The sequence below is a fragment of the Camelus dromedarius genome, chromosome 16 (assembly GCF_036321535.1).
Source record: "Camelus dromedarius isolate mCamDro1 chromosome 16, mCamDro1.pat, whole genome shotgun sequence".
In the NCBI taxonomy this organism is placed as follows: Eukaryota; Metazoa; Chordata; class Mammalia; order Artiodactyla; family Camelidae; genus Camelus; species Camelus dromedarius.
The window spans coordinates 8606517-8631920 of record NC_087451.1 but is presented as its reverse complement, the minus strand read 5'-3'; the positions used below and the strand labels follow the sequence as shown (position 1 = coordinate 8631920).

Below are 25404 nucleotides of genomic sequence, written 5' to 3'. Positions count from 1 at the left end.
CAGTATTATTCCAATAAATCTGTGTTTTCTAACCATTCTCAGCTTTTCTATAAAAGGTTGAAAATCCCACAACCAAATTTCTTTTCAAACCCAAGTCAGGCTTCAGGCCTTGACCTGTGAGAACCGAGCCTGGAGGTGGAAACACCCCTTCCCCCAATTCCTCTTTTTGATATTGGATAGTTATGTTACTAAAGGCAAAACGATTAGCTTGTCCCTGAGCAAAGTGAACTGGAGATGGGGGTAGAGGTGGAGAAGGGAGGGTATAAGAGAAAAAAAAAGAAATAAAAATAGACCAGTAAGGGAAAACTGAATGGAAGAGGTTCATTTGTTGATTTTAACAGTGTTTGCCATCCCGGGAGGCTCGCTGAAGTTCTTTCTTTCAATGGTTGGCCGTGCACCAGCATTTGAAGTCTTAGATCTTTGGAAAGGAAGATTTGGACAACGAGGTTGTTTTATCTGGGAGGGTAACTAGTTTACTCAAGAGTTCCAGGACTTTGGTTTTAATGTTATTACCTTGGCCTAACTTTCTCTGTCCCAGGCGGTCCTGGCTATGTTTACTGATTTAGCAAAAAAAAAAAGCAGGACAACCTGGGAGGGAGGGGACTTCTCTTGTACGTGGCTGCCCCCTTTAGCTGGATCACCTGATGACCTGGGCACCTTGGAGACAACAAAGATGGGGAAAAGTCAAACATTTTTTTTAAAGGTCCCAGCTCTCGACACTCAGAAGAGGGAAATAACACTTCTCTAACTTACTCCCCAAATAGACACCGCCGTGGATGTTCTGCCAAGGAGTGATGCGAAAGTGTGTTCCAAAGTGAAATGTAAGCTTGGCCGGGTGCCCGGCTCTCGGCTGAATCCTGCACGGAGAGCTGCAGGCTGGCCGCCTGAAGGAGCACATTTCTCTCCATGTGACTGAGGGAGCCAGGCAGCCCAAGCAGATTTCTTTGTGTTAATAAAATGTGATCTCTAGACTGTACACACCAGCAGCCCCGGGAAAACGTAAGCCAAAGAGAAGGACCCAAGGAAAGCCGCGTCCCTGGCTGAGAAGGGACCGCGGTTGTCAGCAAACTTGGTTGCCCCGAGGCCAGGCACTCCCGCCTGGCAGGTGCAGGATGAGAACAGAGTCAGAGGTGAAAGGACAGGTCAGGTGCTCAGCTGAACTCTGCTGAGGACATAAAGATAATCCGAGGAATCCCATCAAACGCCATCCTGGGCAGAGGCTCGTTCCTCCCTGAAGGGTCACAGACCAAAGTCCTTCGTGGACGTGTTCTTAAGATTTGGAGTTTACCTGGGATTCAAGGTTACTCCCCTAAAAGACAGAGATCACTCCAAGGATGGCAGGCACCTGACTCCTGGGTTAACTTGTGTGTATTCTGGTGTAAGGTGTGGCAAAAATGCATATTTTGAGGTGTTTGCTTTTGTGGGCAACTCCAGCCTCATGGCCGCTGTGGCCCTGGCCCCCTTGGATCCACTGCACAGGGTCTCATGCCTGTCAATCTACATCTCTGGGGGCTGGGGGGGGGCAGCAGGAGGTGCACAGGCTGGGGAGGAAAGAGGGGATGAGTGCTCCTGCCCCCTGGGCCCCTTTCAAATTTTTTTTGTTTTGCTTTTTCATGAGGGGGAGGTAATTAGGTTATTCATTTATTTATATTTGGAGGAGGTACTGGGGATTGAACCCAGGACCTCAGGTGTGCTAAGCACGCACGCACGCTACCACTGAGCTCTACCCTCCCCCAACCCTGGGTCCCTTTCAAACATCTTACTTCATCTCCAGGACTTTCAAATGCACTGTGCCCTCCAGCCACACTGACCTTCCCAGTCTGGGGAGCGTGTTAGGGCTGGTGGGCTCCGGGGACCCCAGTTGCTTCTGACGCTCTTGGGGACTGTGCTGGGGGCTGCCGGACTTTACGTGCCAGCACGCTCCTCTGGCTGAAGGGAGTGGAAGGTCCTAGAAGATGCTGCTCTGAGGCTCCCCGCCTCTGCAGCAACGCAGCCCTCAGAGTCCTCGACCACAGGGCATGCAACCAGCCAGAACCAGCTAATTATGAAGCAGCGGAGATGAGAGCGCCTCCCAGGCCCAGGTGAGCCTTTGCCTTGGTTAATCTGCAAACTGGTTAATCGGCCTCAGGATAATTGAAAGTTAATGGTATGCACAGCTCAGGTGCAGTCACTGGAAAAACCTCAGTAGCAGAGGAAGTCAACTCCACTCTCAGTGAACTCCTTTGCAGATTCTCCATAGACAATGTTTAACCTTGAACCCACTTCACTCCACTGCCCTACACACGCCTGCACCTACCCCTTGTCACACAGTGACCTTGGTGCCTGCGAGCAACTATTATTAGTCCTCTGGTGTAGTTCATGGACTTAAAGTTAGGAAACTCGGAGGTCTCCAAGACATTTGGCTGGCTGGGGGAAAGTGTCCTGGGGGAGCCGTGAAAAGCACTACCCCTCACCCCAAATGTGCTCCCCAGAAAAAACCTGAAGAGCTCAAACATCACCAGGGAAGCAGGTCACACAGCACAAAGACAGAAAAGCTTATCCCAAAACTTCAGAATTACTGGCATGGATAACGGAGGGTCACCCTGCTATCCTGAGTGGCCTGGCAAATTCTCCAGTGCCATCTTAAGGAAAGTGACAGAACTTCCGTTTTTAAGGTCAAGAGTCACGGTGTGTGCGATACTGGGGGCCCAGCCTCCTAGCCCTTCTGCGGGCCGGGTTTCCAGGCACTCTGCAGCCATGACCGCTGGCCTCAGCCTGCCCGGCCCTGTGGTTTGTGGTCACCTCTGCTGGAGCAGTGGGCGCCCCAATCTGCCCCGCTGGAGCTTCCACGGGAATCTGATGGGGACTTCTGGAATTCCAGCTTCCTTCCACCTTGCAACTCCTGCCCTGTGACCATGGGGCAGAATCAATAAACTTCCCCTCTTCCATTCTGCTAAGCTAACCAGAGTAAGTCTCCTGCTGAGAGCAGAACAGTACGTGCCAGGGGCCTGGAAAAACACTCTTCCAGGACACCGGAACAGCACTGGGCTGAGTCCTTGATCTTTTGCCCAGTGGACAGACCAGGACTAAAGGATCTTCCCAACCTGCTCTGTCAGGACAGCAAATACCTGGCACAAAAACAGTCCCACCTAAGCCCAGGGCAGACATCTCTAATCAATCACAGAACTCCTTCCTCTGAGCCCAGACCCAGTTTCAGTCTTTCAAGATGACATTCCAGGCACCTACCAATCTATCGACACCGGCTGAAGTGAAACCTACCGTATGGAGGGAGGCTCCTTCAGACCTGAACCCCGCCACCCAGCACAAGCCAAAAGCTCGCTGGCCAACTGCCCTTCTAGAAGAGTTGCCATCAAAGAGCTAGCTGTGGGCCTTGGGGTTTTCCTTTTTTTCTTTTTAAAAAATGTTTTATCTGGCTTAAAAACCACTGCTTAAAAAATCCAACCCTCAGAGCAATGATTCCAGCCAGATAACTTGCTTTCAGGGTTACTCTGGAGAGAAGGCAGTGGTTCCCATTCAGAATGAAGACCATTTTTAAGGAAGTAACAAGCTTTAATATTGGTGGTTTTTTTTTTTTTTTTTTGCCCAGAACTGTCAAATGTCTTTTGCTTTTCAGTGTTAGTTTTTGGACTCTGTCACCCTTTGAGAGGCAGAACATCAAACTCTTAATCCATCTACCAGCATGGGTGCGGTACCATCGCCCCAAGAAGCTTTACATTTTTGCACTAAAATTTTGAGTGTTAGTCTTCCAGTTCATAGCAGTCTTAGAATCCAGAGTCACAGAGCTAAAAACAGTACCCACATTTGCTAGATAAGAAAACTGAGGCCTTGAGTGATTCAGTGACCTGTCCAAGAACACACAAACCAATCCTGGCAAACCTGGCAACCGACATTGGCTGATTCCAAATTCTGTGCTCTTTGTAAATGGCCTACCTTGAGATTACTGCTGCATGTTTTCTCTTCTCGCCACCTAAAACCCAACAGAAACAATGTCCACCCAATTTATCTTATCAATTTCCTAATTGGCTATCTTATTTTATATTCATACTTGTAAGCCGGAAAAACAGTTAATTCTCATCTCACATATGAAGTGAAACCCAGAGAGGTTGACAACTTGCTTAATTAACAGCACAACTGAGAATATAAATTAGATCTGTTAGTGGACCTAAAGAAACTTCATGGGATTTATGCCCATCCCCCAGGGGTGGGATTGCTGGATCATGTGGTAAGTCTATTTTCAGTTTTTTAAGGAACCTCCATACTGTCCTCCAGAGTGGCTGCACCAATCTACACTCCCACCAACAGTGTAGGAGGGTTCCCTTTTCTCCACACCCTCTCCAGCATCTATCATTTGTAGACTTTCCAATGATGGCCATTCTGGCTGGTGTGAACTGATATCTCATTGACACATGCACCCCAGTGTTCACAGCAGCATTATTTACAATAGCCAAGACACGGAAACAACCCAAATGTCCATCAACATATGACTGGATAAAGAAGATGTGGTACATATTTACAATGGAACACTACTCAGCCATAAAAAAGGAATAAAATTATGCCATTTGCAGCAATTAAGATGGACCTGAAGATTGTCATTCTAAGTGAAGTGCGCAGGAAAGAGAAAGAAAAATGCCATATGACGAATCTAAAAATAATAATAATGACACAAATGAACTAATTATTATTTTGATTTCTTGGATATGTTTAAGCACATTTGACTGTCATTTATGACTGGATTACCGCATTTTGTCGATTCTTGAAAAAAAAAAAGGAAAAGAAACTTCATGGGGCTTCAAAGACTCAGCCCAGCAACTCAGAAATCTAAAAGTGAGACTCAAAAGACACAAACTATAAGTACACTCTAGAAAGTGACACTTAAATACCAGAACACGTACTGAGTGACAACTCTGAGCAGGCACAGTCCCAGGTCTGGTCACTGATTTAGCCCATTTAGTATAATTTTATTCCTATGAAATAGGCTGCTATGTTCCAGATGAGGAAACAGGGCTTAGAATTTAAGTGACTTGCCCAGGGTATCCTGGCTTCTCAGGAGACCTCTGACTCCAAATCCAATTTAGTTTAGTGTCTAAAGGATCCAACAGCAGTTTGCTAATGCTATTAGGACTGTGTTTCTCTGAATGTCTTTATCAAAGCTTGTTATTTCTGCCTTGAACATGATTATATCCTGCTCGCCATGGCTTCAGCCATTGAGATATGCCCGCATTTACTTTTAAGCTGCCTGTAGTCAGAGTGGGAGGGCTAATGAAGCAGAGAGAAAACATACTTTGGCAATGTAGCCACAACATCCAGTCCTCTTGGGGGCAGATTAAATTCCAGGAACCAATTTCATGTCCAATATGAGTTGATTTCCAACAACCTCTTGGAGTAAGTGCTTAGCACCATCCGGGCTTTAACACGTAATGGGTACCGCCATGATTTCATATGTTTAGCTGATATAAACTTAGGAGCACCGTGCCTGCTCTCTCATAAAAGCTCAAGAGATACCTGACTGGACGTGAAAATACGCTGAGGGAGCTTCAGCTGGAGTCAAATGCCCCTCTCGAGAGGGGAACGTCTTGCCTAGTTCGATGCTGAGGCCCTTTGTTATCCTTCAGACAGGACTGCTGTACCTTTAAAAGGGTCATCCTGCCACACCCGTAGGTACAGTACACACCAAACTCCAGCAAGATCTAGGCCAAGAGCTCCACATCTCTAATCTGGCTGGAAAATAAAGTCATATCAGGTTTGCCCCGACTCTTAAATTGATCGACTTCTACTTATCCTTTTGTGTAAAACCCATTTTCACGCTTTCTTCCAGGTGATTTACTGTTGCTTTTTCTCCATTTCCTTGTGTTTCCATTCTACTTGGACAGAGGGTCCATTTTTCCTCTCTGGAAACTGCCACTTCTGCATCTTGTAGGGAGGGTTAAGAAAGGTTTGAGAGATTTATAGCAGGGGGAGCGGAAGGCCAGTGGGTTCGTTATCATCACAAACCCATGGCCCTGCCAACCCTACTCAACAGCCCATCACCGACAGCTGGGGATACTGGCACTGCACTCCACCACCCAAAGATGTCACCGAAAGGGAAAGAGAAGGAGCCCCAGTCACAAATCCTACAGCAGGCTGGAAGGCTTGAGAGCACTCACAGAAACAAACTTCAGTTCCATTTCCCCCTTTCCGCCCCCTCAAGGTCTCCAGGCACAGACTCAGAGGGTGGGAAGGGGTGTGAAGACGAAAGACACAGCCCTGGCTGGCGGAGCTATCCAAGGAAGCGGGCATTTACGGGGTTACAGGACCACAAACGGGGTTTCCAGGTGGGGTGGACCTTTTCACAGAGGTCAGTGCACAGGCTGCTCACCTGCTCTGCCTCCTCAATACCCTTTCTCCCCTACCGTGACTCGGGAGGCGGGAAGCAATTTGCAGCCATCACTGCTGGAGCACAAGAAGTGGTCCTACCTCAGGGTCCATAATATGATGATGGAGGTAGAAAAAGAGAAAAAAAATAGTATTCGTAGAATACCGATAAAAGTGGTGAAAGCTCCCATTCACATACGGACCGCTGCTTTACGTGCTTCCATACAGCACCTCATCTACTCCTCCGGGAATTGGCTGGAGCAGGTACCACCATCCCCACTTAGGGAGGAGAAAGCCACCAGCCACAGAGCTGGTCAATGGCAGAGCCAAGATCCGAGCCAAGGCTGGGATTTTAACCCCATTTTGCTGCCCATCAGTGAGGAGAAGGGAAGAATGAGAGGAGGCTGCTCTAGCAGGTGATCATTTCATTAGTAAAGTTCAGGAGAAAACCACCGTCCTTGGGGATTGGTCCGTGACATCCTCTGTGACGGTACGTAAATGAACAGAAATGCTCTTTTGGCTCCAAGTATTCATATGTAAATTTAAGTTTTAAAAATATGAAAATGTAGTGGGTGGGGACAAGTGGGGAAGAAGGGCAGAGATAAACTGCAACAATTTGGTGGGGACACTAATCTCGATTACTCAAACATCTGAATGACAGAAGTTCTTTGGCTCCTACCACACACTGTGATCAAGAACATCAATTTATACACACACGGTCAAGGTCTTCAAAGCCTGTTTTGTACTCAAATAAGTTCAATGTGCCTTCTAAAATTATATTTGCACAATGAATGTGTTTGATGATATCTTTATAAAGAAGACAAAGATACCAATTTCACTTTAATCAACGTGAGAGCAAATGATCACAAAGTCTGAATCAATGCAATGTTACTGCCAGGTAAAGCTTGAGGATAAAAAGAGAAATAAGGAGAAAATTAGTAACTCAAACGGCTTCTTTACGCCTAGTTTTTGTAATACTAAAACTTCCTGTCTTTACATTTCTAAGGAATCCAATAACTAAGTATCAATGATGCCCTGTTATGTTTGGATCAATTTCATTTCTAATGCTAAAAAATATTTTTTTGACATGGACATAAACATTATTTTAAAAATCAATCAGCTGTTACCAGCCATTTGAAATAAACATATTTTAGATTCTATGAGGGGGAAAAAAAAAATACACCCAACTCCCCTGGGAAAATGTGTTAATAAAAACAAAATCACTTGTAATGGAATGAATTCTATGACATTCTTAGGAAGTCAATTCTACAAACTTTCCTTTTCCTCAGAGGCTCTATCAAGGCTTTATTTCTACCTTTAGATTTTATTTTATTTACTCTTCCCCCTAGAAATCTTTCAGTGGCCTTTGGCCTTTAAAAGTATTATTATTCCAACTGGATTATGAGGGCTCCATCCCATTTTTTAAGTTTTCTCTAGTAAAAGCCTCCATAAGCTCCCTCAGCAATACGAAGCCCACCATACAACACAACGAATCCACTCTAAGGTGAATGACGTCTTTTGATCAAAAGGGCAGACGGTTTGCCCACTCTCTGCAGAAGAACGCTCCCCGTCTCGGGGTACTGAGCTCTCTGTTCTGGGTAATCTGATCACTGGGTGTCTAGTCCGTCTGGTTCACAGCCTGGATTCCCATTGGTCAGGGCCCAGTGGCATCTTCCCCCAAACCTTCACACTTCCCATTCAGTTCAGCTCAGAAGGCATTTATTGTGCGTGAATGAACAGCCTCGCTTAACTCTTTCCATTGAGTGCAGGAAACGCTTCCACAGCAGCAGTGAGACTCCTCCACTCCACAGTCAACACACTTGGGTTCCACAGCAAAGACACCAAAGCAGACTCTGCTCCCCAGAGCTAATTACAAAAGAAAGCACCGCCCTTCCCCACTCAAGGAGTTTCTGCCAAAGCACTTACTTCTGCTGATCCACTGATGCAATCCCACTTTCTAAGAGAACATTTTGTCACAGATGATTTAGTGTTGGAGCTCCCTGGAGCGTCTTCCTCAAGCACGCACTCATGGTTTTTAGGAATCTTGGGTCTCCCAGGCAAGATTCAAGAGGGAAAAGGGTTTTATTAGCCACAAGCCATCTCTCACTACAAGACCCCGAATTCCAAAGCATCCGTCCAAAAATCATTAATGCAAAGAAAAAAAAAATCCTACATTAAACTTCTGAAGACAAAACTTTTAGGAAATCTGCATGACAATTACAGTGGAAATGTGTCATTTTTTCAGGACACAAGATGAGACTGGATTGATTCCCACTGTGAGCTGGATGGTTAGGGAGCTGAGGCAGTAACGATACCGGTTAAAGTCAGAAAAGGAGGAAGGCAAACATTTTAGGAATTTTCACATGAAGTCATGGAGTGTGTATCCACCAGAAGCCAATTTAACAGAAACAAGTACTGTATAGCTTTCCCCCACCAGACACGTGGCTCCGCCAACACTCCTGTGATTGTCTACTATACGTAGCTGAAGGCGAGATGGAACATGTTGACTGTTACTTTTCACTTAAGGGAATGGGTCTGGGTTATGGTGACCCCTCCCACCTGCTGTAGTCTTGGCTTGATCCCAGAGACACCTTGGGGGCACCTGAGCAACTCACCCCACGGGTGCCAGTTAGCGGTCCCCTCCTTCCCCCAGAGCCTGTCTTCTCCCAAGTCCCCTTCCTCCACGAGCACCCCCAGCAGGGCACATGCACATCCCACAGCCACCAGATCACTGCGTTAATAGGCAGCTCGCTCCGGCTTCAGGGAAGGAGACTGCCACAGACACCAGGTCGGGGCTCAAGAACACAAAACTGCAGGGAGGAGTCTTCTGTATCTCAGGGGTGAAATGAATAAGCTGGACAAACACTTGGCTAAGCGTGTGCAGCCTGACGTTACTGCTGCTGGTAATCTCAACCAAGCATTGCTCGTTTCACTGAACCAGGAACGCCTTCTCCTTCTCTTTCACACACACATAGGCACACGTACGAAAACAAACACACGCTCATAAAAATTGGTTTAATACACTTTTTTTGTAAACCCAGTAAGCGTTATAACATAGAGGCCTTTTAAAGTCATGGATGTTAATGGGTTGGGTTTATTAAAATCTATTTTTCTACTCCTGTGAGAGCAGGCCTGCTTTTAAATTCTGAACCATCCAAATACCTCAAACTGTTTCCTTGCCAGAGAGTGTTTCCCCCAATCACCACAATTATGGGCTTTATAAGTGAAACCTAAACCCTATGTTTTTGAATTACTTTCTCTACATCATTAGAACATTGTGTTTTGAAAAGCTGTTTGATGTTCAAGGGAGCGTATTTATTTTCAAAATAACAATCATAAGGAAGCCCCGGTTTGCCAGAGGAAACTGTTGTGAAGTATCTAAAAGTGTTTCAGATCCAACCTTGAACCCAAGAGGAAACATCCACATGCCACTGCCCTGCTCAAACACCCTCCATGGCTCCCCACTGCCTCCTGGATGAAGTTCACGCTCAGCAGCCTGGCTGGCACCTGCCTCCCCAGACTCGTTGCCCTGACTCCTCCATGTGCATCTGCTGCACCAGCCAAACTGGAGCGACACCTCGTTCCCTGAACATCCGTGGGCGTTCCTGCCTCCACAGCCTGCCACCCCATTGCCACTCACCATTCTGGCTCCTCCACCTCTCACTCTCAGGCCCAAGGAAAGGTCCAGCTCCTGCAAGAAGCCTCGCCCCAGGCCCTCGTGCCCTGGGCAGCGGCTGCTTCCTCTGAGGTCTGCAGCTCTCTCTGCCCTGCTCCCTGATTTGTTTCCAAATGTTTTCCTGATCACTCTTTCACCCTCCTCTTTGCAACAGATCCTGGGGGCCTCTAGGTACTCACCCATCACTTGGCACTGAGGAGATGCGAGCTTGTCCTGTCACTCATCCTTTTACCTAAAAGTTCTCTCTTCCCTCCTAAACTGCCATGTCTTTGAGACCAGCAGCCAAATCATACTCTTCTCTATCTGTCTTGTCCAGGGGGCAGCCCAGCTGAAGCCAGTGCTATTTCTGGGGACCGTCCACATTGCTGCCTGCCCCTCCATTTCCTCTGCTCCCCTGTCATCTGCACACTATTGACCAGAGGAAAAAAATGGACTGACCGTGGGTAGGGCTGGCCGTACTGTGGGCCACGTGCCATGCCCACCCCTCATGCACAGTAGACAGCTCACCTCAACCCAACAAAGAATTACTTAGCAGAGGAGAAAATGAAGGTGCAGAAAGAGTGAAGGTGTCTCCACTAGCGAAACAGGGGAGGGGGGAACTATTACTCTGGAATGCGTGTGTGAAGTCTTGCTCGTAAGCGGGAGAATGACCCAGACGTCTCTCCTCTCCCACCATAACACACCCTTATGGCTTTACCCCTGAGGTCATCATATTTCCTTCAAATGTAATTATTGCCTATCATTAAAAATTCAACAGTGACATCAGTTGACGGACAGACTGATTTACTAGTCATCTATGTCATGGAGAAATCCTCTGCTAAAGAACTTCCTTGAACTGCATTTTGTCTGATTTTTTTTTTTTTTTTTTAACCTCATGAGCGAGGAGGACTGAATAAAGGTTACGGTTAGCCACCCAAGATTACTTAAAACTCAGGCTAAGAGAAAGGTGAGCAAGACTCAGCAGAGGAGCAAGGGGAATTCAAATTCCAGAGGCCTTAACTGGCTGGAAGGGAAAAGCATGCAGATTGCCTAGGAGTCCAACACTGGGTCCTCCTATGAGAAACGAGATCAGATGGGTAGTGAGGACACCCTTCACAGCAGCCAGCTGTTATTGAGCGCCTACTGTGTGCTAGACACTGTGCCCTGCGTTCTGCACGTGCTGGCTCAGAGGACGTCCAACAGTCAGTCCTAGGAGGCAGGTCCAGTGGTGACTCCGAACTTCCACGTGGGAAATCTGAAGCTTCGATCGTCTAAAGGACCTGCCTGCCCGAGATCACCAGCAGGCATGGCATTCCCACCAGGTGTGTCTGTGCATCAGATCTTATGCCCTAAAACACTGCTCTCCTGCCTGGATAGCTGTGTCTCAAACACAGGTCCCTCTGATGGGCCTCTGAATGGTGAGCTGGCAAGCACCTGGGTCTAAAGGACATTGAAATTTATTCCAAAACAATGGTTTGGTGGTTTCAGGTTTCAGATCCTTGCTGGGGAAACACCAACTATTACAACAAAGAAAGATTCTAGATGGGACCCGTATTCACAGCCATTCCCATTAGACAATCAGATACAGGCCCTGAACTTCCCCCTCCCTCTCTCGTGTGTTCTTGTTCGATGTTTTTTCATCTTAATACTTCCCCGACCACTCTCCCTCTCGCCTCCATTTTCAGGGCTGAGACATCAGACAGGGTTCCTGGGTAAAAGTGATCAGTGCTGGGTGGAAGAGAGGTTTCTGAGAAACCTCATAAATCACTGGCTGTCTCTTGGCCCCTGGCTGCCTCACATTTGGGTGTTATCACTCACGGCTTCTCTCGTCCCACCTCCCCCACCCCTTCCCTTCTCCTCTACCTACTTCTGTCTTTATGCTGCTATTTTTCTAGTCTGGTAGACACAGTGCTGAACTGAGAAGGCTCTGCCAAGATCGCTGGCAGGAGCCGGCCTGCAGGAACCCTGCCCACCGCAGCGGCGTGGAGAAGACAGAGCCTCCGGGCAGACGGGCAGGAGAGCGGCCGCCCCTGGGGTCTGGCTGGAATGTGGGGCAGAGCGGGGCTCCCTGGCATGGGCCCCCGCCCTCCGGAGCCCGGCTTTCTCCTGCCAGGGGGCAGGATTACAATTGCTCGCTGGCACTTGCCTGGGTTTGCCGGGGATGGGAGGCGAGGGTGGCTGGAAGGCCGCCAGGGCGCCACCCCGAGCTGGGTGAGCTCCACCGGGCACAGCCACGTGCCTGGAGCACACGGTCACGCGGGCAGGCGGCCAGGGTGGCCGGGGCCTGCACGAGAGCCGGGGGGGAGGGGGGCTGGGCACCCAGCGGGCAGCAGTTTCCAAACAGGGGAACAGAACTTGCTAACCCAGAAGGGCTGCTGCTGGAGTAACATCAGGGAAGTGGCTTGTCCTAACCCAGGATGAAGGAGAAAAGTCAAGCAGGCTGCACAGGATGGGGACTGGGCGTGCTGAAAAACAACAACGAAATGCATGTCCCATTTTTGCAGAAGGAAGGGCGCTGGATGATACAAATCCCTAAATGGAGACTGGGGTTGGGAATAAGCCTTCCCTTCCCCTGCTCCCAAGCCGTGACATCACTCCAGCTCCTGGCCCTGAGAATGCACCTACCACACACCCTGCTGAAACCCCAGGGAGGGTTTTATAGTCTCCATTCTCTTGATGAGTAAATTGAGGCTTAAGGAAGTCAAGAAATTGACAGAGAGTTACACAGCAGGTCAAAGCATGTCCAGGATGTGAACCCAAGTCCCTGGGTCCAGAGCTGATGCTCTTAACCACCAAGGCACTCTGCTGTCCACACGTATCTGGAAATACCTCTTGCCAGAAGGCCAGGAAACCCCAGTCCTGGGACTGTCACACAAAACAAAGCCAAGAGAACAGGGAAAACTTGTCTTCTACAGGGTGTGGTGGAGAAGATAAACTCTTACAAGCAACAGAAAAGTCTGCCGGCCTCCAGAGCAAAGCTGACCTTCTCCCTCATAATCTCCTTGACCCTGATGGATGGAGAGCATGTCCAAGAAACTTGAGGAGCAGCGCACTCAACTCCAGCATGGTGCTCCCAATCTGCAGACTTAGCAACACGCTGGATGGGAAAATACATGTACTGCATGCCCTCAAGGGGAGGGAGAAACTGAAGCTTCGTGTCACGATGCTGGAAAAAGCAAAGAGAATTCTGTTGCCTGAGCAAGACCTCCCGTAATTCCAGAATCACCAGCACAGAACCTTCCTCCATTGTTATTCAGACCCCATGGCCAGCATTCTCCTTCCACGCGGAACCTCATCACAAGGGAAGGTCAGCAGAAACAGAATACAGGTTCCATCCTGCAAAGGTGCGGTTGGTTCTCCCTACCTCCTCACTCTATTTGGGCCACCCACTCACGCCCTCCTCTCCCACACACCACCACACTCCAGGGGTTTTCACTTCACTCCATAAGCAGCCTTCATTGTGACCCAGACTCTGTGCTCAGAACTGGAAAGAGAGGCTTCTTAATTCTCAGCTGTTTACAGTGGTAGGACACCCCCAAGCAATGCAAAGAAAAACCACCAGAGGAAACAATTTAAAATCTGGCTTTACAAGCATGTGATTTAAAAATAACTCTGCCTTTGTCTGCTATGGATGACTTTCCCTAAAGGGACTGCTGTCCTTAAAGCAATCGCTCAATTCTCCGGGCAAACCGATTCTTATTTTTCCAGTACACAGCGTATACCTCTAGGAAAGCACTCCCAGGTACCACTTCTGATAGTATCTGACATGCAAACATCGAAGCGGTCAGGATGACTCCTGCCATCTCTGTGGGCCTGGGAACGTCCAGAAAGCTGCACCTCAGAGGACGGAGAAGCCCACGCAGGTGGCTGTAGCATCCAGGGATCTCCACTCTCCTTCGTTAAGATATCAGCCCAGAAAGCTTAGCAGTGACCCACAGCCACAGGAGGTTTCAAGGCATCCCCAGCTTATTTCTTCAAGGGAAACTGTATTCAGAGAATTTAATTCATCCTTCGATCAGACAGCCAGACAGAGGAATGAGGATGGGTGTACCAAACAGGAAAGGGGTTAGAGGGTGGTCAGGGTAGATAAGTGAGAGAATTCACAAGAACGTTCACCTTGTCATTCCGAGACACATGTGGGGTAAACCTAGAAATGCCTAATTTGTCATCTCCTTTCAGCCACACAGGCAGCACTCACGGCACAATGCTACTGAGCGTAACTCAAAAGATGCACGCTGAGCAGGGGGCAGAAAACAAATGTTTAATAAAGCTGTTCTGCATTGAAAGCCTGATCAGCTTGATTTCTGTTTTATCAACTAAAAGTGCATAACCACGCTCTGATTAACGTTATATTTATTCGTGGCCACCTAAAGTCTCCTGATCTTCTCAAAAGTTTTGCCACAAAGCTGTACAGGGGGTAAAAAGCATCCGTGTGTGTGACAGGGTCCTGAGTTAAGCCCAGACATTCAAACTGAAAGTCTAGATCATTAGTTCTCAACAGGTGGGGGGGGGGGGGGCTGGGGATGATTTTGACCCCAGGAGAAAGTTGGCAGTGACTGGAAGTATTTTCATGTGTCACAGGGTAGAGGCAGGGGTGCCTCTAAATGTCCTACGATGCCCAGGATGGTCCCTGCAGCAAAGACTTACCTGAAACATCAACTGTGCCAAGGTTAAGAGTTTTTGATTTAGACTGAAATTATACAATTCCCAGAATGTTCAAGGCTACAGCTGTGCTCTTCCCTTCTGAGGACTTATTTTCCTCAAGATTAGTTTGACATTTCTATTCTGGTCACCTCTGTGATTATACAGAATCATCGAGGACTTTCTCCTTTCTTCAGGTTTGCCTGTGACATACCACCCGTGAATTCCACGTCCCCTAGAATTGTACTTTGCCTTATAATCTTTATAATGATCAGCACTGTATGAACAGCCAAGTGTTATTTTATCTGCATTTGGTGTTTTTAAGAAGAGCTATAACTTTTTTATCCTCTTTTGTTAGGCGTACCATTGAGTTTAAGTGAATTGAAGATTATTTTGAAGTGCGTTTCAAGTATCAAAAAAGAGGTTTAAATGGAGAGCTTATTCCTAGATTCCAGTACCCACTTTGATCCTGGAGCCTTTCCTCCATAACCTCACAAAATGCTATCCACTGAAACTCTGGAGATCTTTGTTATAGATTTGCAAACCTGACTGGGGCACCCCAGATTTCCAAGAGTCATTAATACTGATTCTAATGAGCTCTGACAAGTGACTTTTAAGGAAGCCTCAAGCTCCAAGACCCCAATTCTTGACTCTCAGCAGGAACCTCGCTGATGGGGACCCCATATCTGCATGCCTCTTGGGAAATAAATACAGCATTTCTAACATGTTACACATCCTGTACTTGACAGGAGATTGAGAAATACGAGTCGATCGCGTATAAGTGTTAGAACACCCCGAGCCAATAACTATTGGTCAAAATCTCCTGGCATCTCTCTCCAGAATGAGAGGTTATATGCTGTACCTAATTGCTTTTACGAAGGTATTACAGAAGACAGGGATGGGAATGAATGATGAAAGCTGGCATGGACAGAATAATGATCATAACTGCTCTCATTACAAAACATCTGGTGCTGGTCATTTTACACTTTATACACATTATCTGTACTTTTCACAACAGCTCAATCAAATATAAAGTATGCCCGTCTATACAGAGGCAAGCTGAGGCCCAGAGAGGTTGTGTCACTTTGTAAGGTCACACAGGTACGAAGTGGTCAGTCCCATTCTGCAGAGCAGATGACTGAGGCACACCTGTGCCTTCTCACCGGGGCTCTCACCCCGTCTTCCTGGTTGCTTCCTCACTCTGAAAGGTTATTTATTTTGTGGTCTGCTCCCAGAAGAAACTGAAGACAATGGCCCCACGGGTTCTAAGTAAGAGGGACTCAGGGTCACATGAAGGAATGTTTCCCCAAGTTTCTGCAGCCTCCTGAGGGGGTCAGAGGTGATGCCTTAATTCCATTCCAGCCAGGGGCCTTGAAGTTATATTTCAAAGTGAGCTTTGGAGAAGGGGCAGCCCAGAGAGATTTGATGGAAAAGTTTTAACTCCAACACTAACATTTCAAGGCAGGGGCATTCTCTTCCTCCTTTGCACCATTTCCTTTCATTTTAATCTCGCTCTGTGTGTCACAGAAATTCTACCCGAGCTGGGGACACAGAGTTCAGGAATGATCTCCAGCACAAGTCTCCTATTGTCCTGCTTTCTGCCCTCCCTGCGGCTAAGGCCCTCAGCTCAGCGACCTGCCTGACAATTTATCTGGCTGGATCTTTGTTCCTGGTTACCTGTGCACATGAAATGGCCTTTCTTCCTGTTCATTTTGTACCGCAGGGTGTGAACGGCACGAAGACAGAGCGGCCTCAACTCTTGTTTCTGTCTAACCGTTTAGCAGTGGGTTTTGAAGTGCTGGTCATTTCAGGTAACGTTTCTGTGTAATATTTCCACACCATTTAAAGCTGACCCTGTGGCCTTGTGGGTTTTGATAAAAGTGGACGACGTGTAGTGGACAGGTGAAAATGAAAACAAAAATGTACGAACAATTTGGTTTATCAGCACAGTGAAGAGAGAGAAGGGGTCTGATACCGAAGACGGCTAAGCTCTCTTAATACAACAGCGGCTTTTAGATTCCATTTCTCAGTCGATGACAACACAAGATGAAATGGATCAAAAATCTCTCTGTCCCCCAACCCCTGATTCACATTTTTTTCCCTTCAGGCCAGAGAACGATAGATATGGGTAAACCACAGTTTTATAAGAGTCTGTCCAAATCATTCAGCAAAATCCTATCATCTGTGTATTTGGGGAATGAGGAAAAGAGACAGGAGGCAAGATGGATGCCTAAATTATCCAACTCAGTCACTGTGAGTCGGTATTTCTTAAACTATAGTCCTTGGATCAGCTGCGGGGAGCTGGTTAAAAATGTATATTCCTGGGCCTCGTCCAGACCTGAAAAATCAGAATTTCTAGGGGTAGGTCCACAGAATCTGCCTTTCGCTGACTCTCCAGGTGAAATGCTCATTGAAGGGGGACAACCACAACCGTGGGTGAAATGCAAGACTCCCCCTCTAGAGAGGGCTAAAGCATCCCCGATGGTGAAGACGTTTATGTCAACCTCACCCTGCCCCTCTGTTCCCCACCTCCCCCGTCTGAAGGGAGACCCTTCTGAGAGTTTACCTGGTCTGATGGGGCTCTGCATACAGTTCGGGGATGGGATGCCAGGGTGAATGGGTGCGGAGGCCCGACTGCTGAGGTCCATGACGGACGGGGCAGCTGAGGAAGCCGGCTGCAGCCCGGGAGGGTGAGGGCTGTGGTCATGCTGCGACGGGCTGGGGGGAATGCCATTTTCCGACAAAAACTCCTCCAGGTCCATGTATTCCAACTGGAAGGTATCTCCGTCATAGGGAAGGGTTTTGTCCCATAAGGTGGGTCCCAAGAATGCTGACTGGGGGACCGTCGGGCTATTGCTCTCATCATCCAGCTTCTTTTCCTTGTCTTTATCTTTACTAAATGCTGCAAAAAAAGGCGGGGGGGAGGTGAATTGGATTTTAAAAAAGAAAAAGTGTCCCTTTTGTATCACCCCCTCCTGGCTTCTGCTGTAAAACTACTTCCCACAAATGCCGGGGCTTTTCTCTGGCTGCTGGCTTCTGTGGCTCTGGAGTTAAAAGTTCAGGCAGGACATGGATCTCTGCCTGTTTTTCAACATCTTCCTATTTACTTTGGAAAGAAAGCACGAGTCCTTGGGACAGGGCTAGAGACTGGTCTAGGATATAAACAAGAGAGCACAGGCTTCAGTGCATTATTCGGGGAGACAAATATTAATTTAAATCTACAGTGGGAAAATAACCCAGGCAATTACAGGCAACTGATGTGATTTTTTAAGAAAACAGCCAATAACCAGGCATGATTTATCTTCCAGGAACTTCATTACAGTAACAAGATGATGTCATTCAGACTTAGAAAGCCAGGGCGTTGGTAATTCTAATTTTGGTAAAGTACAGACTCTCTACCCATTCTTCGATACCATGTATTGAGCACCTACTATCTACCTGGTTTCTTCCACATATATTTCTACCCCCCCATCACATAATAAACTTGCAAATAGCAACTATCCCCATTCACAATGAAGAAATGGAGGCTCTGAGATTTGCAGGACCTTGACCAGTGCCTCACATTGCAGAGGAAACCAAGAACTACCTAGGTCACGTGTGTTTGCTTCTAAAACCACTGGGTATATTACATTTTACAAAAGGAGTTTTTGTTTTGTTTTTAAATACCAAGTGTTTTCGTGCTCCTCTTCCGCAAACGTTTAAGTATGATCTGACTCAATTACACATGGAGGCGCCCTGTTTAAAGCACAGCTAGTGGAAACGTGGTCCTCTCTATACCTGCGATGGAGGTATGCAGCTGTTTTCTGCCTGGGAGTGTCCCTCACCCCCTTAGGTCTTTAACCAGCGCTCCGGATTTTGACGAGTCTAGTACTCAGGCGCCGGTGGAATCTGGGATTAAGGAATTCGGCTTGAGGTTCTTCCTCAGAGAAACAGCCTCCACCGACCCCCACTCTAATTCCCTACAGTCTCATCTCCTGAGAATCTGACTTAAAAACACCCACAGATGTAAAAGACTGCAGGCAGCACCTTCCTCCCAAGTGCTACTCCTTAAAGGGGAATTAAGAGGTAAGCTAGGCTCTGCAGACTGCGAACCTAACCCCTCAACTCTTGCAATGCAACAGGTTGTTCCTGGTAGGAAAGAAGATGCGAGTTCTCCAGAGCTACCTGCAGCCAAATGATCTTTCAAGACTTTACACTATGAGCTGGGAGGTTTCGCATTTGCTAGCGCGATATCGAAGGCATGAAAACCATCAGCCCAAAGGACAGATCCCGGGCGGCACCAGCTGGGTTCCGCATCTCCTCATAGGACCCCTTCGGCCCGCTCCAGCCAAGGATGCCTGGGGAAGGTTTGGGACTTACCCAGACAAGGCTCAAGCCAGAGGTGGCTCTTGTGCGGTTACACGTGAGCGGGATCCGCTCTCCCCTCCCACCAAGGAAAGTGCACCGGGAAGGTGGCAGCGCTGGGGGCGTACGCCGCTCCGCGCCCAGAGACCACTCCCCTCTCCAGCCCCAGCTCCCCAACCCCCCTTTCTGAAGTAACCTGCACGGGGGAACACGTGTCTCTGTTTTCACCTCCTCCGGACTTCAAAATACTACTAACGGCAGCAGTAAGCACGACCCCAATACCCAGGCTCCGCAGGGAGACCCCCAACTCGAGCCCCAACCCGCATGGAAGCCAGCCCTCTGATTTCTCTCCCCAGCCCGCGAAGCTCTGTCCTGGCGCAGACGGTTTCACTCCGCATGCCGGTGAGCCTCAATCTAGGGAACACTGACCTGTCAAGTTCTCTCTCCCACCTGCGCCGCCCGATCCGGACCCCGGGAGGCCAGGCTGGGTCCGCAACGCTACCGTAAACGTTGCTCAGCGAGAGGGTCTCCCCTTTTTGAGAAGGAAGGGTGGAGCGATGGGTGAGCTACTCAATTTCACCAAAGCAGGGGCAGGGAGCCGGTGACAGGGAGAGAAGGAGGCGGATGGATGCTCCGGCGGGCCAGCGCGTGTGCCTGGCCCAGGAGGGGGACCCCAGGAGCGGGGCCCCAGGAGCGGGACCCCAGGAGCGCCGTTCCTTCCCAGAGCGGGGCAACCAGGAGGGCAGCGCTCACCGTCTTCGTGATGAAGGGGGAGCTTCAGCGGGTTCTCCAGCAAGGACCTGAGCACGCCGTAGGGAGGCGGGATAAAGGTAGGATTCAGGGGGAGCGGTCGGGACATTTTCTCCATTGCGATGCACTCAAATTATTTTTCTTAAAAAAAAAAAAACAAAAAACAACAAAACCGCTCTCCAAAATGTTGCTGAGGGTTTTCCTCCGTCCTTTGCCGAAAGTAGTCTCTTTCAAGGCGGTGGAGACAAGAGAAGAAAAAAAAATTACTTATGTCTTTATAAACACATCTGCATGAAAATATAAAACAAAAACTTTCGGGTTCCCTATGCAGAAGGTCCCCGGAGAGCGCGCCAAGTGCCCGCGGGCTCCTCGGCCACGGGCAGGATGCTCTCACCTGCCGCAAACCCCTCGTCTTGCAAAATGTTCACAATTGTGAAAAAGAAAGAAAAAATAAGCAGACAGCTCAGAGGGCGGAGGGTACCGTACCGCCTCGGCCCGGTCGCGCGAGCACCGAGGCCGCGCGCCGTCCCACCCCACCCCCCTCCCCGCGCCGGCGGCCGCTGCTCCCCCGCGCTCCGCGGCCCCGCAGCGCCTGGCTCAGCGCATCCGGCCGCCCATGTGCCGCGGCCTGACAAGAGTGACGTCAGGGCCCGCACCGCGCGCCGATAGGCGTGCAGGGGCGGGGCCACGCGCGGCCCCGCCCGTCCCGCCGCCGCGTGTTTGTCGTTGTCGCGCGCGCCGATTTTCTAGGACTGTGCAGCGCTGGCCGGCGGCAAATATCCTGGATGCCCTGGGCCACCGACTTAGGCTGAGAATCTAACTTTTTCAAAAGTGAGAAGAGGAATGAGAAATTTATCTCAGTAGTTTTCAACCTGGGAATAAACTGGGGAATTAAAAAAAAAATCCAGATGACCAGTCGCATCCAAATCAATTAAGTCAGACCTCTGGGCTGACATCCAGGTAAGTTTTTAAAGCTCCCGGGATGGTTCCAAGAAGCAGCCAAATTTGAGAATGATTGGTTTAGATCGAATTGAAAATAAATACTCTTCTAAATATTTTCTCCTAGCCCCATCCAAGCTTAGCATCCTCTCTCTTGACTTGCTCCCAGAGCCACCGAAAAATGCTTGTGAGAATGAGATACAAAAAGTAGAGAGGGGAGAGACAGCGGGAGCCCTGTGAACTGTTTCCCATGCTTTCAAGAGGGTATTAATAGGGATATGTGTTTGCCTGAAGTTGAAAGAGGGCAGGAGAGAGACACACCCACTGAATGAGATTTTAGGAACATTTGCTCTAGGAAAGGACAGGCGACTGTTCCCAGGTTACAGGGTCTGCACGGTAATTGAAATAATTTTGTAAAGTATTCCTTAAAGTGATATTGGCGTTCACGGCCCGCGCAGCGGCTGCAGCTTCGTGCTCTGCAGGTGTGTCCCGCGGTGGTCCCAGAACGAGCGCTGTAAGCATCCAGGTGTGGGTTGGACGGGAGCGCTGGCATCCAGGCCTGATGAGCTCCGGGGAAAACCTCAGGGTCTTCCCCTTTGTCCTCACATCTCCTCGCTAAGATTCGTGTGGCCCAATCTGGGGAAGGGTCTGCACAGAGGAATGGGCACAAATTAAAGAAAACATATTTCAATGAGACATAAAGGCTTTTGGAAAGGCTGTCTCTGGGGTGGGATTCACTGCAGTACTGGTAGGTTCTACTTCCCCGGAGTCCCCTCCCAGAGAGCACCTGGAAGCCAGGAGACCAGGAAAGCCACAAACAGGTGCAAGATGATTTCTGGCAGTGCCTTCCCCTCTTTGAGCTGCAGTTTCCTAGTAAAAGGGCAGATGATCAAGTGACATCTATATTTCTCCTCACTGGAAAATGACAAAAGATAAGGAAACAGTTCTGAGACAGTGTTGTAATAGTTCAGAATTCAGCCAGATTCCCAAGACTTTTAGCTAATGCCAAGTACATTTACTGAGCACCAGCTGTATGCCAGGGACTCTGCTGGGACTGGAGGGAAAAGGATGAATAAGACATAATTCTAACCCTCAAGAAATTTTAGGCATATATGCACATTTTAATAGTCTTAAAGGGGCAAAAATGGATAGTGGCATCTCCAAACAAATCACTCAAAAACCTACTTGCTTAAAACAACAACCATTGTTTTATTTCTCGTCATTCTGCAAGCTGGACTAAGCTCAGCTAGGATGCTGAGAGGCTTCTCTGTTTTCACACGGCCTCTTTACATGATTTCTCCAAGTGTTCTCCCCAGCAGTGTAGTCAGACTCCTCACAGGCAGCTCAGGGCAATCCAAGATAAGCCCCAATGGGCAGTACTCATCCAGACTTCCCCTGCTCACGTTCCACTCATCAAAGCAAGACACATGGCCAAGCCTTGAGTCAACGTGGGAAGGGACTATGCAAGAACATGGGAGTTGGGTGCATAGTTCATGGGGAGGTCCTCAAAGTCTACCACAGTTATTCTGTTATCTTATCTTCAAATAAAGGCAAATAAGACCAGAGAATTTATCCAACATCGTTGAGCAGAGCCAGCACTTGGACCAAGATCTTCCAACCATAAGTCCAGCATGTCATTGGCTGGATATATGTCCACTCAGTCATTCATTCAACAGTAGGTCAAAACAACTTGTGTAAAGCTCTGAGTGTGGTGCAAAGGTAAATCAGACCCAGAGGGCTCGGGTCGGATGGGAGCTTACAGACGCGCTGGGGATAAGACCTATGTATGTAACTACTGCAGCATTCTAGGAGAAACAGAAAAGACCACAGAAGAGGTTTGGAGGATTAGGAGAAGGAACCAGCAAGCTTCCTCAAATCAGGACATTAAGGATGCCTAGTATCTGTACACGTGGAAATCGGAGATGGGGGTGGAAAAAGAGAATTCCAGAAAGGAATGACATGGGTAAAGGCATGGAGAAAGGAAACTGACAGACAATTTGTGAATGTGTTTTCATTTCTCTTGGGTAAACAGATAGGAGTGGAATTGGTGGCACTGAGAGATATGTTTTACTTTATGAGAAACTGCCAGTTTCCTGAAGCAGGTGAATTAGTCTACATTTCTAGCAGCTGTTGAGAATTCTGGTTGCTCTGGGTTCTCACCAACATTTGGTGGTGTCAGTTGTTAAGTATTTTAGCCATTAAAGTGGGTGGATATTGATATCTCATCATGCTTTTAATTTGAATTCTCCTGATGACAAATGATGTTGAGCACTTTTTCATGTGCTTACTAGTCATTTGTATATCATTTTTTGCAAAGTATCTGTTCAAGTCCCTTGCCCATTTTAAAATAGGGTTGTCCTTTTTATTATTGAATTTTAGGAGTTCTTTATATATTTTGGATACAGGTCCTTTGACAAATATCCGTGTTATGTTTTCTTCCAATCTGTGGCTTGCCTATTAGTTTTCCTAACGTTGTCTTTCTTTGAGAAAAAGTTTTTTAATTTGATGAAGTTTAATTTATCAAAAATTTGTTTCATGGTTATTACTTTCTGTGAACTAAGGAACCTAAGTCTTGGAGATGTTTTTCTCTAAAACTTTTATAGTTTAAGCTTTTCCTTTTTAGGTCTATGAGCCATCTCAAATTATTTTTTTGTGTACAACATTGAGATAGGAGTTGAGGTTTGTTTTTGTTTTTGTTTTTCTCATGGGAATATCTGACTGTTCTAGCAGCAACTGTTGAAAACACTTTCATTTCCCCCTTGAATTGCATTGGTGCATTGGCTGAAAATTATTTGACTGCATATTTGTGGGTGACCAAAACATTTGACTCCAAGGGAAAATGGGTGCTTTATTTCCAAGGACAGAATAATGCTATTTCTAAGTTTCCTGGGCTATGATCCATATCAAGCAACAGAACAAAGTTCATCATTGTTCACGGCTAAAATGTATGGCTCATTTTCAGTGTCTCATTTGGTTTGTTGCAAGACTTTCCACAAAGTTGTCCATATTAACTTAAATAGGAGCCTAGAGGCAGAGGTAATGGCCAACTTGCTTTTTATGTATATGAGCAAGTGATCAAGTCTATTGAATAGTTTTGGTTACAACTATGGATATTTTCAGTGCTCCTGTCCTAAACTGCATGTGCTTGGCGGGGGGGTGGGGGGACAGTCAAAACTAAACCACTGTTGCATAAATCCAAATAAATAAATACTGCAAGAATATTTGACGAGTCAGTGACAAACTCTTCAGTTGTCTCTACAAGGAGGGAAGGATAGCGAGGCTCCCAGGGTATAGAACTGTTCTAAAAATAGAGATGACCACAGAAGAAAGGTTTTTCAGAATCAACTTCTTAAAAGATGCCAGCACAGCCCTACTCTACGCTGAAGCTTTGGAAATCAGCCTTCTGCCCAGCCAGTGGCTCCCACCTGTCCTGTCATTTCAGGAGTTTGAAGAGTGAGGTGGGCTCAGGAAGTCTTTGGCAACCCAGTGAGAGCAGATGTGAGGCCGCCATCCTGGCCCGGGGCCCTGCAGGTCTGCAGGGATGTCTCTGCAAGGTAAGGAGCATCAGTGTTTCACATTCCCACTGGGTGTGAAACCGTGTTGAGCGCACAATGCCAGCCACTGTCCCCGACCCGGCCTGGGAGCCTGGGGTGGAGGGAGGCAAGTGCTGTGGTTATGAAAGGCTTTGCATGCCAGCGAGCCAGTCCTCTAGATGAACCTGTTTATCTTGTTGCAGGAAACGGCACTTTATCCAGGGAGTTAATTCAAAAGTGAAAGGCATCACATGGGACTTCAGCTGGATACTCCCAACCCAACTTGCCCTCCTCTCCATCTCGAAACCTCTAACTCAGCTAAAACACCATAAACCGAAAATTGTATTTAATTAGCTTAGCTACTGGAGATCCTCAGATCTGTTCACTTGATGCAGGGACATGCAAACCCAAAACAATACAGTTCGTGTTGGGAAGCTAAGCTCTCTCCAAAGGATGACTCGGGTGTGTTAAGGACCACGGCTGGGCTTTCTGACCCCAGCTCTGGGTCCTGTGGTGTATTTGTACACGTGGAAATCAGGCATGGGGGTAGGAAAAAGGGAATTCTAGAAAAGGAATGAGTGGGAAAGACTAAGACAGACAGACAGGCGTACAAGGTAGTAAGCCAGGGATGTGTGTGTTTACTGAAAGTCAGAGGCGTTCTGTATGTGTGATGGGAAGGAAAGGGAAGAAAAACTGTGTTGAAGAGAAGGAAAGAAAAGATATATGTGGCCAAGGGAGAGAAAAAAAATGCAGTGTGTGCATTAGAATAAGCAAGGGCTTGGAGTGAGACGTACCTGGGTACCTATTATTGCTCCTACTAAAGTAATAATAACAACAACACGAAGGAGGAAAAGTCACTTTTCTTGTGTGCTTAACTGTGTTCTGATGCAGCGTTAAATACTTTTAATGTATTATCTCATTTTTTATTTGCAACAACAGCCTGGGTACGAGACATTATTATCCCCATTTTACAGATGAGGACAGTGAGGCCCAGAGAAATTAGTGACTTGCCATGGTTCTATGGCTAGCTAACATGCAGAGAAACTGCGAGTTGAAAACAGCTCTGGTTGACTCTGAAGCTTGTGATCTTAACCTCCACACAGTAAATGAATGACAGGCATCCATCCAGGAAACTCACTGGGCTTCCAACTGGTTCAAATTCTGCCTCTGCCCTGTGACCTTGGATAACCT

The 25404-nt window shown here is 47.7% G+C and overlaps 1 protein-coding gene across 3 annotated transcripts in view; it reads right to left on the bottom strand.

The window, feature by feature from the left end:
• Positions 1 to 20307, bottom strand: part of HLF (HLF transcription factor, PAR bZIP family member) — a 51588-nt gene extending 31281 nt beyond the window's left edge. Inside the window, exons 1-3 of one of the 3 annotated variants that reach the window (XM_031468102.2) lie at positions 20136 to 20307; positions 19745 to 19968; positions 17214 to 17549 (exon numbers count right to left, since the gene is read on the bottom strand). In XM_031468102.2, coding sequence (XP_031323962.1) covers positions 17214 to 17549; positions 19745 to 19859 — 451 coding nt within the window. In that variant the 5' untranslated portion in view covers positions 19860 to 19968; positions 20136 to 20307. Of the gene's footprint in view, positions 1 to 17213; positions 17550 to 19744 lie in introns of all 3 variants that reach the window. The other 2 variants (XM_031468101.2, XM_031468103.2) reach the window with 2 other exon arrangements.
• Between the last annotated feature and the right edge of the window lie 5097 nt (positions 20308 to 25404).